Genomic DNA, 14,190 nt, shown 5'->3' with positions numbered 1-14,190 from the left:
GCTTGCGCTCTACCGATGATTACTGCGCTAAACTTGCAGGTGGAGGTGCAGCCCGCCAATTAGAAGTAAATCACAAGAGTAATAGCGCCCGAAGGGTCAGGATCTGTGCACAGATCTGGGCCAGGCGCCGCTTATTACTGGATCCGGGGGTTTCCACCTGCTCACTGCATGCGTTTTCTCTTGCAGACTCTAATATCCGGAGCAATGGTGGAGCAACTGGACTTCCTGAGGATCAATGAATCAGAAGTGTAAGTCATCCTGTCCCGTGGGCGCTCTGACTGCGCCGCCCGTGGGCGCTCTGACTGCGCCGCCCGTGGGCGCTCTGACTGCGCCGCCCGTGGGCGCTCTGACTGCGCCGCCCGTGGGCGCTCTGACTGCGCCGCCCGTGGGCGCTCTGACTGCGCCGCCCGTGGGCGCTCTGACTGCGCCGCCCGTGGGCGCTCTGACTGCGCCGCCCGTGGGCGCTCTGACTGCGCCGCCCGTGGGCGCTCTGACTGCGCCGCCCGTGGGCGCTCTGACTGCGCCGCCCGTGGGCGCTCTGACTGCGCCGCCCGTGGGCGCTCTGACCGCGCTGTCCATCTTTTCCCAGGATCCCGGAGTTCCACAGCTTCGAGGAGCTTGAAGTGCCAAAACACTCAAAGGTCAACAGGCAGTCCAGCATCCCAATCGCCGACCGTGAGAAACTGCCTGAAATCAACATAGCGGAATGGAAAGCCCGTCCCACCTACGAGATCCTGCAGAAACTGAATGTGAGCCCCCCGAGCCGCTCATCTCCGGTGATGGCTTGTATTTGGCGTCCATTAACCCTTTTCCCCCTATCCCCTCTGTAGGACTGCACCTGCCTGGCCTCTCAGGCCATGCTGCTCAGCGTCCTGATTAAGAGGGAAGGGCCAAATTTTATCACGAAGGAAGGTGAGTAACAACTTTATTAAGTGTCGTTAACCCCTGTGTATCAGGATCAGAAATACAAACCCTCCCCTGATGTTGGGTGACAATACTGTTATGGCTTTCCATAGAACTGACACCCAACTTTCCCAGGATCCTGCATAACGATCAATGTCTACCTATGTAGCGAGCCATAATATGCCACTCAGCTTTCCCAGGATCTTGCATAACGATCAATGTCTGCCTATGTAGCGAGCCATAATATGCACCCTACTGGTTGCCACCCAGCTTTCCCACCAATGGATAATGATCCTGTCTCTTTAATGTGCCGTCGGGTTGCTGTACCCTCCTGGAGAGTAAGGGTTAATCCTCCCATTACACGGATCGGCAGACACCTGCTTCCTCCTGGATGTTTTTCTATGTACTTCTGCATTTTTGGCCTCAGAGCAATTAAATGTTGAAAAACTCTGATTCCTGCGAGCGCGATTAATCTTAACGAGTCTGAGCTGCTAATTAAGAGGTGGAAACTGAGGGTTGTGTTCTCATCTCCTCAATTTTTCTTTGGGGACGACCAGAAAGGGAAATTATAAGTTAATAATGAGAATCACTTATCCTTAAACTAGCCGGGAGGCTCCATGCCATTGTGCTGCAAACATTACATCCCTGCATCCCCGCTAATGGGGTTAACCCTTCCAGGGACAGACCAAATGCATCCTCCGTCCTCCTGTATGTCTGCGTCTGTCCGATGTAATGTCACATCCTCAGGCTTTATAGTCCCGGTCATCAGCAGCGCTCGCCATACGCCCTTTAAATGCACACCCCACAAGGGGTAAAATGCAGACCCCAGAATGTAGAATTTTCAAAAAGGTGAAGGGTAGCAGATTAGAGGTGCAAAACAGAGACCCTCTTAAAGGGATGTATTTTTATTCTTTCACCGACATAAAGCACGACGTTTCCATTACTCTCTGTAGTCGAAACGTCGTTCTTTATGTTTTGCACCACTAATCTGCTGCCTTTCGCCTTTTTTGAAAATTCTGTGTTCTCAGGCTTTGTGCAGACCACAACATTTCTGGGATACTGAAGGGTTAAAAGGGGTTTTCTGACCTTTTTAAAAAAAAAAAAAGGAAAAAAAGCTTGTCCCCAGTAGGGAGTGGCATAAAAAAAATGACATGGCCATTACTGGCTCTTCCACGGTGCCGTCAACCCAGTCCAATTCACTCCAGACCCCTCTGTGATGCAAGAAGCAATGTTGTCAGGTGTATCGCTCACATGACCTCTGTGGCCAATCGCTGCTGTCAGCATTATATGTGCATAAATGGCATGTGGCCACTGAGGCCAGCAGTCCTGTGAGCGGTGAACATCATGTCATCACTTCCTGCCTCAGCATGGATCAGACTGGCTGCGCTGGGCGACAGGTGAGTAATGGTTGTTTGGGGGGGGGGGGGTTGTCACTTCCTGCCCAGGCAGGTTTGTTTGTGTTTTTCTATTTTAAGGTTGAAAAATTCCTTTAAATGGCCCATCCTACATGCAATTTCAAGATCTCTGCTTGCTGTCCTTACGTCTAAAGGCTTAAATGTTTTTTTTTGTTTCCGGAACTACAGTATTGATGTATTCCCAAGTAGGTCATCAATAGTTGATTGGCTGGGGTCAGGAATCAGCTGATTGAACAGGCCGCTGTACTCAGGTGACACCACAGCCTCTTCTCAGTCCTGTGAGAACCTGTTCTTCAATCATATGGCCGGAGAACAGCTCAGTCCTATTCAGATGAATGGGATTGAGCTGCAGTACCAGGCACCGCCACTATACGGTGTTGTCACTACATTCAGCTGATCGATGGGGATGCAGCTATCACCATTTTAAGAGCGGCTAGCCGCCCCCTCGTCACACAGTAGTAGCGATCCCTGCAGGAGAGATAAGAGCGCGTTCATCTGATTCTGAATTTTTGGCTGTCCATTCAGATATACAGCATCATTTTTTATAGAGGCGATATAAACCATGGCTGCCACGTAGAGCCACGCGGTGCACCGCACACGTCTCGTAGTGTTTTATTATCAGGTTCCAATAGAAATAATGTAGTAAAACAATCTGAACTGGTGTTTTCTACCGCGTTCAGCAGCAATTTTGCAGCGATAAGGAGTATTTTTTATGAATATCTCCCCATTCTCCCACAAGATGACACCGGCGTGAATTACTGCGGTGTTGTGGTGTCGCCGTCTTGCTAAGCGCAGTAGAACCTTGGCCAGCATGTTGTCACCCAGTGAATTTAAGTCTCCGTCCAGACATGAAATACGGGCTGTCAATGCGAGGCTTCCATGCTGCGATGTAGGTGGATATGCAGACAAGCGCCGCAGCTTTTCTTCCAGCGACCGCTCGAACACGTTTAGTATGAAGCGACTTTTGAACAGCGATTTACATTACGTTATTTACATAGTTACATGCAGACTTTGGTATTTAATGTATGTGGGACGCGCTATACGGGGGCGGAAGGCCAGAATCTCCGAACACTTGTCATTTATGAACGTCCGCCTGTTTACACGGTCCGACACCTCGTTCAGTTTTCTGCATGCATAAACTGAAGAACGAATGACAAGCGAATGAATTATCATTCATCGTTCAGTTGGGCGTGCATTTACTCTTAGGAATAAGATTTTTGCTGGACGTTGGAATCTGAACAGTATCAGTCCATGTAAAAGAATCATTCAGATTCCCGCAGATGATCCTCCCGTGTAAACGCATGCAGCAACTGATTGAGATTGTTCAGTCGTTCAGTTTCTGCATGCGGAATATTGAATGGCGTGTTATTCAGTGTAAACAGCAGTATCGCTTCTGGATGATCGTCCGCTTACTGCAAATGGGGCAGGAGGAGGGGAGAACGATCACCGACCCGATCCACCTCTATTCCGGCAGCGCTGGGAGCCATACTCACTTCTGTGATGCTCATTTCCATGCTGTTACACTAGGACGAGTGGCGGGCATCACTTGCCCTACAGCTTGTCCCGTCTAAAAGGACCATAAGTCTCTTTGCTGTTACGGGGTCACGCCCTTTTTTTAATACATCATTCTGATTGGTCCTCATGGTTTTAAATACAATTGGCTTTTCATTTTCTGCATGCTGTGATAAACAACAGGTGTACAGCTCGAAACGCGTAAGCTTCTTACTGTGCTATGGACTGTCAACTGATGATGATATAATAAAGGAGATTCCGTTTTTATGGAAGTGCTGGGCTTTCCTCTTCCTTGTTACATGTGAGGATGGGTCATAGTTTACTCTTGGAAAAAACCCTTTAAACCCCATCCTGACCTAACGCTACTTCGAGCTTAAGGTTTGTTACAGTGTATCCTCTGCGCGAGAAACACATCATTACAGAATTCCTCCTCCTGTCCTGATATCGGTGCAAGAGAAAAGGTAACTAGATACCAGTCTGGAGTCTTGGAGGATTGTTTGAACTAGATGCATTTGTAGCAAACACTCAACTGTGAGAAGTATTAGGCCAGGAGAGATTTTCTGCCTCTGGAAGGTTCTATTCACAGACAGCAAGCATACATCTTGAAAACCGTAAGGTAAAATACTTAAAAAGTTGCAGAATTTTCCGAACTACATTTCTGCAAATCTGGATGAGCCCTTTAAATCCTGACATCCCAGGAGATGTACGCGGGTGTCCTGGTAGATTTGGGGGTCTCCCTCCCCGTCCTTTGATGATATGAAGCAGAACGCTCTTGCTCTCTTGTTCTTTGAACTGTGCAATGTGTAAATAGCGTGTAATAAATATTCCGGCGCGGTGTGCCGCCCGGCCCCAGAGGCTACCAATAATTAAACATTCTCCGTGTGGAGGCGACGCTGCGGTCTCGTTGGAAACCTATTACACGCCACATGTTAGTGTTGTTAGCCGCCTCCCCCCTCTTCCCCTCATACCTGCAGTGATGTAAACTTCAGCTCTAAAACTTTTTTCCCCCTCTGACAGGCATAGCGTCTGACTTCATGGAGCGGATCTACAGGAAAGCAGGCAGCAACAAGCTCTGGTAAGTCCTACATCGTCTGTGGCTTACTGACCGGCGGTTCTAATGGCGAGCGTTTAGACACAAAATAGTGTTTTCTGTAAGTGATTTGAGAGAATAAGAATGGAATCTGCAGTTGCATATGCATATGCTTCTACTCCAGTCACAATGCTGCTAGATGCTACAGACCACACAGGCCGGTTTAGGATCTAAGCAGGTTTTTCCCAACCTTTTTCGGCTCGTGGCATAAATTGTCAAAAAAATTTTAGCCCTTACCACCCCTGCAAAAAAAATCTTTTTTGCCTCTTCTCACTCTCTCCCCTTTTTGCTCCTGCTCCCTCGCTCCTCTTTTTGCTGCTGCTGCTCCCTCGCTCCTCTTTTTGCTGCTGCTGCTCCCTCGCTCCCCATTTAGCTGCTGCTCCCTCGCTCCCCATTTAGCTGCTGCTCCCTCGCTCCCCATTTAGCTGCTGCTCCCTCGCTCCCCATTTAGCTGCTGCTCCCTCGCTCCCCATTTAGCTGCTGGTCCCTCGCTCCCCATTTAGCTGCTGGTCCCTCGCTCCCCTTTTAGCTGCTGCTCCCTCGCTCCCCTTTTAGCTGCTGCTCCCTCGCTCCCCTTTTAGCTGCTGCTCCCTCGCTCCCCTTTTAGCTGCTGCTCCCTCGCTCCCCTTTTAGCTGCTGCTCCCTCGCTCCCCTTTTAGCTGCCGCTGCTCCCTCGCTCCCCTTTTAGCTGCCGCTGCTCCCTCGCTCCCCTTTTAGCTGCCGCTGCTCCCTCGCTCCCCTTTTAGCTGCCGCTGCTCCCTCGCTCCCCTTTTAGCTGCCGCTGCTCCCTCGCTCCCCTTTGAGCTGCCGCTGCTCCCTCGCTCCCCTTTGAGCTGCCGCTGCTCCCTCGCTCCCCTTTGAGCTGCCGCTGCTCCCTCGCTCCCCTTTGAGCTGCCGCTGCTCCCTCGCTCCCCTTTGAGCTGCCGCTGCTCCCTCGCTCCCCTTTGAGCTGCCGCTGCTCCCTCGCTCCCCTTTGAGCTGCCGCTGCTCCCTCGCTCCCCTTTGAGCTGCCGCTGCTCCCTCGCTCCCCTTTGAGCTGCCGCTGCTCCCTCGCTCCCCTTTGAGCTGCCGCTGCTCCCTCGCTCCCCTTTGAGCTGCCGCTGCTCCCTCGCTCCCCTTTGAGCTGCCGCTGCTCCCTCGCTCCCCTTTGAGCTGCCGCTGCTCCCTCGCTCCCCTTTGAGCTGCCGCTGCTCCCTCGCTCCCCTTTGAGCTGCCGCTGCTCCCTCGCTCCCCTTTGAGCTGCCGCTGCTCCCTCGCTCCCCTTTGAGCTGCCGCTGCTCCCTCGCTCCCCTTTGAGCTGCCGCTGCTCCCTCGCTCCCCTTTGAGCTGCCGCTGCTCCCTCGCTCCCCTTTGAGCTGCCGCTGCTCCCTCGCTCCCCTTTGAGCTGCCGCTGCTCCCTCGCTCCCCTTTGAGCTGCCGCTGCTCCCTCGCTCCCCTTTGAGCTGCCGCTGCTCCCTCGCTCCCCTTTGAGCTGCCGCTGCTCCCTCGCTCCCCTTTGAGCTGCCGCTGCTCCCTCGCTCCCCTTTGAGCTGCCGCTGCTCCCTCGCTCCCCTTTGAGCTGCCGCTGCTCCCTCGCTCCCCTTTGAGCTGCCGCTGCTCCCTCGCTCCCCTTTGAGCTGCCGCTGCTCCCTCGCTCCCCTTTGAGCTGCCGCTGCTCCCTCGCTCCCCTTTGAGCTGCCGCTGCTCCCTCGCTCCCCTTTGAGCTGCCGCTGCTCCCTCGCTCCCCTTTGAGCTGCCGCTGCTCCCTCGCTCCCCTTTGAGCTGCCGCTGCTCCCTCGCTCCCCTTTGAGCTGCCGCTGCTCCCTCGCTCCCCTTTGAGCTGCCGCTGCTCCCTCGCTCCCCTTTGAGCTGCCGCTGCTCCCTCGCTCCCCTTTGAGCTGCCGCTGCTCCCTCGCTCCCCTTTGAGCTGCCGCTGCTCCCTCGCTCCCCTTTGAGCTGCCGCTGCTCCCTCGCTCCCCTTTGAGCTGCCGCTGCTCCCTCGCTCCCCTTTGAGCTGCCGCTGCTCCCTCGCTCCCCTTTGAGCTGCCGCTCCTCCCTCGCTCCCCTTTGAGCTGCCGCTCCTCCCTCGCTCCCCTTTGAGCTGCTGCCCTCCTGCTCCACTTTTTGCTCTTTCTCTGAAGTGTTTTAAGCACTTGGCTCTACTTGTGAAACTGTCAACTGAGCTCCCAAAGTACAGCACTTAAACTAAGAGTGCAGCTTTGGTGGTGACTGGAGTATTCCACATAGTGTACAGTAATGAGAGATCAGTAGCAGAAGGAGTACAAAGTTACTGCCCATTCTGTGTAGTGGAAATTAGGCACAAACATTATGTACGTTCTACTATTAGGATGCACCCTAGTAACCTCCCTGCCCCCCCCCCCCCCCCCCCCCCCATCATCACTGTGCTGTCATCCTGCTATAAACCTAACACCATTCAGTCCCTGCATGCTTCATCACATTGTAACCATCCTCTAATACTAGTCCTTACTAGCTTTCCTCTAATAATGGGTACACGAGTGGGTGGCAGTGCCCAGTGGGGTCTTGTGATCTCTGGAGGGTCACCCCATTGGGATTTTCATAATTTCCCCCAGTATTGCCTTATAGTCGGCTGTATGAGAGGGGATCCTCCCACTGGGGAAGCACCATTGAAGTGACGCTTCACATATTTGCTCGTCCTTATTTATGACCGGTGGAGCGATGCTCTGCAGGGTTGAAGCAGTAAGTGGGATCCTGTTTGCATAGTTGGGAGGTCATCTGTGAGCTGAATGGTACATTTTGTAAGGGGCCTGTCCTTTATAATGGGGGCACTGTCCATGGTGCTGAATGGTAGGTTCATAGTATGGGGCGCTGTCCATGGTACTGATGCATATGGTTCATAGTGGGGGCACTGTCCATGGTGCTGATGTGTATGGGTCATAAGGGGGGCACTGTCCATGGTGCTGAATGGTAGGTTCATAGTAGGGGCGCTGTCCATGGTACTGATGCATATGGTTCATAGTGGGGGCACTGTCCATGGTACTGATGCATATGGTTCATAGTGTGGGCGCTGTCCATGGTGCTGAATAGTAGGTTCATAGTAGGGGGCACTCTCTCTACTACCAGTCTAGTTGGTGCTAAAATAGTATGTTTCTTGGGGCGGGGGGTCTTTGTGCCAAATTGGTAGCTTTTGTAGATAGAGGGGCACGCTTTGTTAAACTCTCTGCGGTACTTTCATAGTGGGGGTCTCGCTGAATGGATGGTACTTTCATAGTAGTGGGCACTCTTCAAGGTGCTGAATAGTATTTTTATAGTTCGGGGGTTGCACACTTTGTAGTGTTGAATGGATGGTAGGTTGACAGCAGGGGGCACTCTTCATGGTACTGAATGGTGGTTTTTATGGTGAGGGTAGCAGTCTCCTTGGTGCTGGATAGTTTGTTCCTAGTGTGGGGTTGGACTCTTCATGCCAAATAGTAACTTTTATAGTGAGGGGGGCTCTCCATGGCACATTTATAGTGGAGGGGGGCACTCTGTGGTACATAGTGGGGGGCACTCTCTATGGTGCTGAACACATGGTATGTTCCTGTGGAGTGCGGTTCTTGATGCCAAAAGACATTTTCAAGATCTGTGTGTGCTTTCATTGAATGAGAACCTTCTTTTCTGCTGGCGTCCGGCTGCAGGGAATGGAGTCTGCGCTCTCTTGTACAGCAGTTTGTGCTGCAGCTATTTTCAGAACCAGCCGCCTGCTTGTGGATGGAAGTAAGAATATATCCACTCACTGACAGCAAGCAGAGATCTTGAAGATTGTGAAGGAGAGCTAGAAAGCTGCAGAACTTGTCATTGTGCAGTGATGACGCTTTATAAATGTGGATATAGAAGACAGAAATGAGGTTTTACTACTTATTATCACACTAATGGTGTAAGTAGTTCATAGAATATCTCACACACATACAGCGGAGCACCTCAATGGCTTGTCCTGTTCTAGGGACACATCATTATTATAGTCACATCCAGAGCTGCAGCTAACCATTAGTACATGTCAGCTAGACGGCATCAAAATTGTGACAACAGCTTTAGCTGTGACTGGAGTAGAAGACAGAATAACTCTGTTAGTATTTGATAATTAAAGCAAAGTGTTCCCATGGCTACTCCACTTTGTATGCAAATTATCTCGAAAGGTTATGGGTAAACTCCTGGGTAAAGGTGGAACTGCACTTTGGTTCATATGAACCCTCATGCAATTTTAGCATCACACATTGCACCCCAGTATATGTAGGAGGTGATTGTATAGAATGTCTGAAGGACAACAGGAAGATGAGGAAGTCGGGGTTTCTTAAAAAAGGACTGCCAACCTCCCAAACATCCGCCACACCCTCCCTGCACCCCCAGCCGCACCCTCCCTCCACCCCACCGCCGCACCCTCCCTCCCTCCACCCTACTGCCGCACCCTCCCTACACCCCACCGCCGCATCCTTCCTCAACCCCACCATGACTGGCATCTGTTGTCGCACGCAGGTTTGTGGTCCGTTACACCTCTGCCTTCTCTCAGAGGTTATGCTCATCCATAGCGCCACATATCACCAGCATCCTGGTACACGGGAAGCAGGTAAAAAGCCGCTTGCGTTGTCGGCTTTTACTGGAGCAGCCATTGCTTGCTTTGCGCTTGGCACTACCAGAAAAAAAAATTAATCAACATTTTCACGTATTTGAGATTAACAGGCATGAACTAACCGGTGGCGGCTGAGAGACCGTAGGGATTTTTGTGCAAGTGGCTTTTGTGGCTCCTTTCATGCATTCAGATGTAGCAGAGCTGAATTTGCTGAAAATCGCGGTTAATACAAGCAGGGCCGGATGGGCAGTGTTTCAGTGCATGAACATTCACAGCGCATTCACAGATCAAAAACTACATACACCCATGTGAATGAGCCCTAAAAATAATTCAGGGGGGGTTTCCTGCAGTCCTATGTAAATATACCAGCCGCAGCTGTGTTTGTGCAATTAACAAACTTAACTCTGCTACATCTACATACATGTTCAATCCTGCAGCTTATTATTACGCAAGGGGCATAAATAAAGTGTAATACAAGTATCAGGTCTTTAGTTTCTGCAGGGGTTGTGCCAGGTGACAAGCTCAGCTCTGCTGCACCTGTGGATGAGACTCCAGGGAACAGGTCGCTCAGCTTTATCAGTGCGGTAACATCCTGAAGTCCTCGCAGTTAATTAGCGGCTTCCCAATACTCCAGACCAGCCCATCACTTTACGACTATTAATGACGCTGCAGCCAGACTCGCGGTTACTTTTACCTGGCAGCGGCCCATTAACAGCAGCGCGGACCGGACTAAAAGCTCCATTATCAGCTATTAGCAGCTCCCCGACACATTATACAGGGCGACTTCATGACGTTCGTTATCCTAATTGCATGGAGTTCTGGGGAGTAAAACCCAAAGCGACTGCAGCAGAAAATAACCACCAATTAAGTGTCAGCGCCCTGGCTGATCCCCGGTGGACGCAGACAGGACTAGACTACGCTGTTAATGAGCTATAGGACAGCGGATAATGCGGATACCTGGAGACGCCTCTGTACTGCCCCTCGTTGGATCAGGAGAGACGGAGAGCAGAAGAGATGAGACTCATGGCTGATTTATAACCGTGTTTAAAGTGAACTGCGCAGAAGGGATCCGGAGCGTTTTCTTAATTCCCTTGATGGGGGGTCATATTAGTAGAACTTTGTCCCTCTGTTCTCTTGAAAGCTTTATGAATTGTGCCAAGATTTAAAGTTCTCCCCAGTCCATGGGATAGGGTATAAGGACATGTTCAACTTTTAACTATTGGTCTCTGCTCATGATGGGTCATCAATAATAGATAGGCGAGTGTCTACTGCCCAGGATCCCAGCTGTTTGACGGGTTGATTTCTGCAGGGAGCAGGCAGCTCCGTTTTTACAGCGGTGGCCAGACTTGGTATTGCAGGCAAAGTTTGCATATACTTCAATGTCTGAAATACCAAACCTGGTCACTGCAGTGGAAACGGAGCTGTCTGCTTCCTGCAGAAATCGGCTGCTTGCATGGACATGTCAGCCCAGCAAACAACTGACTAGTGCGAGTCCTGCATGGCAGACCCCCACTGATCTACTCTTGGTGGTCTATTCTGAGAATAAGAGCATAAATCATTTAAAGCAGGAAAACTTGTTTAGGTGTCTGATCGGTGGGGACCTGACCGCTGGGACCTCCACTGCTTAAAGCAGAGGCAGTTAAGGAGTGTGCTTCTGCTCCATTCATTTATGTGGGACTGCCGGATATTGTTGAACTTGGCTATATCCAGCAGTCCCATCCGGCATCGCACATTCCATTCGCACTGCTTTACATGATCAGTGTATGTGCGTAACGAGGCTTTTTGGGATTTGTATCGTCTTTCTGTAGCAAATCACAATTCATTGCAAAAAAAGCATTATGGGAGCAGTTTAACCCCTTCCCACTGTGGCCTTTTTACGTCTTCTAACTCCGTCCCCACAAAATACCTCTTTCCGGTTACACAAGGGCTTATTGTTTGCGGGACGCGTTGTGTTCCTCAGTGGTGCCCTTTAATGTCCCATATAATGTCCTGGAGAACTTAAACATTTCTAAGTGAGAAAATGGGAAAAAAATGTATGTGCGCAATTTTTGGCGATCGTTTGCTTTTACAACATTCTCAGCGCAGTAAAAATAACATGTTCTCCTTATTCTGCGGGTTCATACAATTACGGCGATACCAAATTTATATAGTGGGGTTTGTACACAATATAATTTCAAATATATATATATTTTTGTCTTTTGATGAGCGAACTGGGGAAAGGATTTGAAAAAAATACTTTTACTACTTTTTTATTTTTTTCTAATATTTAATAAATTTTATTTACTCAATTTCCAATTTTTAGTCTCCACGGGGGATCTGAACTTGCGATCGTTTGATCGCTCATACAATACAACATAATATTGCATTACAGTATGCCGCGTTCTAACAGACAGTTTATTAAGACCTGCCACCGCCACTCCTTGAAAGGCATTCTTTCATGGCAGCCCTGGGAGCCTTGGATGCCATGACAACTGAACTGCACCCCCCATCTCCCTTGATTGCACGGTCGGAGGGGGCGTTCAAAACTGCCAAACCCTGATCGGGGCATTAAGATGCCACTGTCATAATTGACAGCATTTAAAGGGTTAACATGCAATCTGCATGATCCCAGATTGCAGCTGTTGCTGCGGCGGGTGTCAGCTGTCATAGATTGCTGACACCTGCCATGCATGTTGCAGGATCGGCTCCCAGGCCCGCTCTATATGCTGACAACTAATATGTACAGTGCACATCAGGAAGGGGTTAATATGCAGTTGTCGGCACACAATGCTAATGTATCCCAAGAAAGCCCGTAGAATGGTGGCAGCGCCTCCTAGATGTAACAAGTGGGGTTGCTTCATTGTATCTAGATGGAACCTTCTTAGGGTGGGTGTCAGCGGCCCCCGCGTTCTGATGCACAAGATAGATACTGACCCCCTTTTCCATAATTTCACCTCGTTCCCATCATTTCCTGCATGTTTCATCTCCATTAATTGCCTTCTGTAGTTCGTTAGTGTGACGGATGATTTTAATACAATCGCGACGGATCACCTGCCGCACTCCGCTAATGGAGACTGTCTCATGTAATATGCAGATAGTGATGTAAGGGGGGTCTCTGCCTCCAGACTGATATTGTGCTGCCGCTGCTCTGCCATGTGCATGTATGACCGGTGGAGTGGATCTGCTCTGTTTTCTGCTTACAGGTCTGTTGTGCGTCTCGCTGCCAGTCTATTAGGTAAAATAGTGGACAGCCTGGCCCCGTCTATAACTAACGCATTAGTGCAGGGCAAGCAGGTGAGTACTCCGACCGCCATTGTATCACCAGAGGTGTATATGTGTCCAATCATAACCATATATGATGGTGAGTCAGATGTCAGGAACCTGCCCCCCTCTGCAGTATTAGGGGGTCCTCGCTGCACCTCACTGTTGGTGTAATGGGGATCAATCCAACGCTAAGAGCTGCGGACACTTCTGGGGAAAAAACAAAAAACTTGTAAGTAATTAAGATCGTATAGAGAATATGTACGCCATGTTGACAAAAGTATCGGCCCCCCAACAGTCCCATGCGGCCTGGTGATGTGTGAGCATTAGATATAAAGGAGAGGTTCACACAGGAGACCCCAGTACAGAAACCATCAGATGCCCGCAAGTGTAGAGCTGACAACGGGGTCTGGTGGGGGGATGTCACCAGGTGTAGAGCTGACAACGGGGTCTGGTGGAGGGATGTCACCAGGTGTAGAGCTGACAACGGGGCCTGGTGGAGGGATGTCACCAGGTGTAGAGCTGACAACGGAGTCTGATCGTGGGATGTCACCGGGTGTAGAGCTGACAACGGGGTCTGGTGGGGGATGTCACCAGGTGTAGAGCTGACAACGGGGTCTGGTGGGGGGGATGCCCCCAGGTGTAGAGCTGACAATGGGGTCTGGTGGGGGGATGTCACCAAGTGTAGAGCTAACAATGGGATCTGGTGGAGGGATGTCGCCAGGTGTAGAGCTGACAACGGGGTCTGGTGGGGGGATGTCACCAGGTGCAGGGCTGACAACGGGGTCTGGTGGGGGGATGTCACCAGGTGTAGAGCTGACAACGGGGTCTGGTGGGGGGATGTCACCAGGTACAGGGCTGACACGGGGTCTGGTGGAGGGATGTCACCAGGTGTAGAGCTGACAATGGGGTCTGCTGGGGGGATGTCACCAGATGTAGAGCTGACAACGGGGTCTGGTGGGGGGATGTCACCAGGTTTAGAGCTGACAACGGGGTCTGGTGGGGGGATGTCACTGGGTGTAGAGCTGATGACAGGGTCTGGTGGGGGGGATGTCACTAACCCATCAGTATGGACATCACATCTTCTGGACCATCCAGAGTCCACTGTTGACTATGTTATTGGGAGATGAAAGCCATCCGGTGTATGCGGTGCCGCCATGTTCAGGGAGACCCCGTAAGCTGACAGAATGTGGACAACAAAGCCTTGTAGGAGCTGTGAAGACATCACAGACAGCATTAGCTGAAACACTCACACCGGGGGGCTTGCATGCCATTGGGACATCCATTAGCACCAGAACCCTCCATAGGGAACGGCATGTGAAGGGTTACCATGGACGAGCGGCTGCCCACAACATCCCAGCAGTGAATGCACAGCGGTGCCTGTGATGGAGCTTGGAGCGACAGGCTCTAAGTGAGTGTAGCCAAGCGTTGTGGATGAATCACCGGACACAGTCTTCCGATCAAAT

General features: G+C 50.9%; 1 protein-coding gene across 3 annotated transcripts in view; it reads left to right on the top strand.

Annotated features, from left to right (window-relative positions):
• PHKB (phosphorylase kinase regulatory subunit beta) overlaps nt 1-14,190 on the top strand; it is a 177,273-nt gene that overhangs the window by 151,436 nt on the left and 11,647 nt on the right. For 2 of the 3 annotated variants that reach the window (XM_066583993.1, XM_066583996.1), the window contains 5 exons: nt 187-248; nt 590-749; nt 831-912; nt 4,848-4,905; nt 12,667-12,757. In XM_066583993.1, the coding sequence (XP_066440090.1) occupies nt 187-248; nt 590-749; nt 831-912; nt 4,848-4,905; nt 12,667-12,757 (453 nt within the window). Of the gene's footprint in view, nt 1-186; nt 249-589; nt 750-830; nt 913-4,847; nt 4,906-9,390; nt 9,482-12,666; nt 12,758-14,190 lie in introns of all 3 variants that reach the window. The other variant, XM_066583995.1, reaches the window with a different exon arrangement.

This window comes from Eleutherodactylus coqui, chromosome 11, assembly GCF_035609145.1.
Source record: "Eleutherodactylus coqui strain aEleCoq1 chromosome 11, aEleCoq1.hap1, whole genome shotgun sequence".
NCBI lineage: Eukaryota > Metazoa > Chordata > Amphibia > Anura > Eleutherodactylidae > Eleutherodactylus > Eleutherodactylus coqui.
The sequence above is the reverse complement of the archived record's forward strand: the minus strand, read 5'-3'. Positions and strand labels throughout refer to the sequence as shown.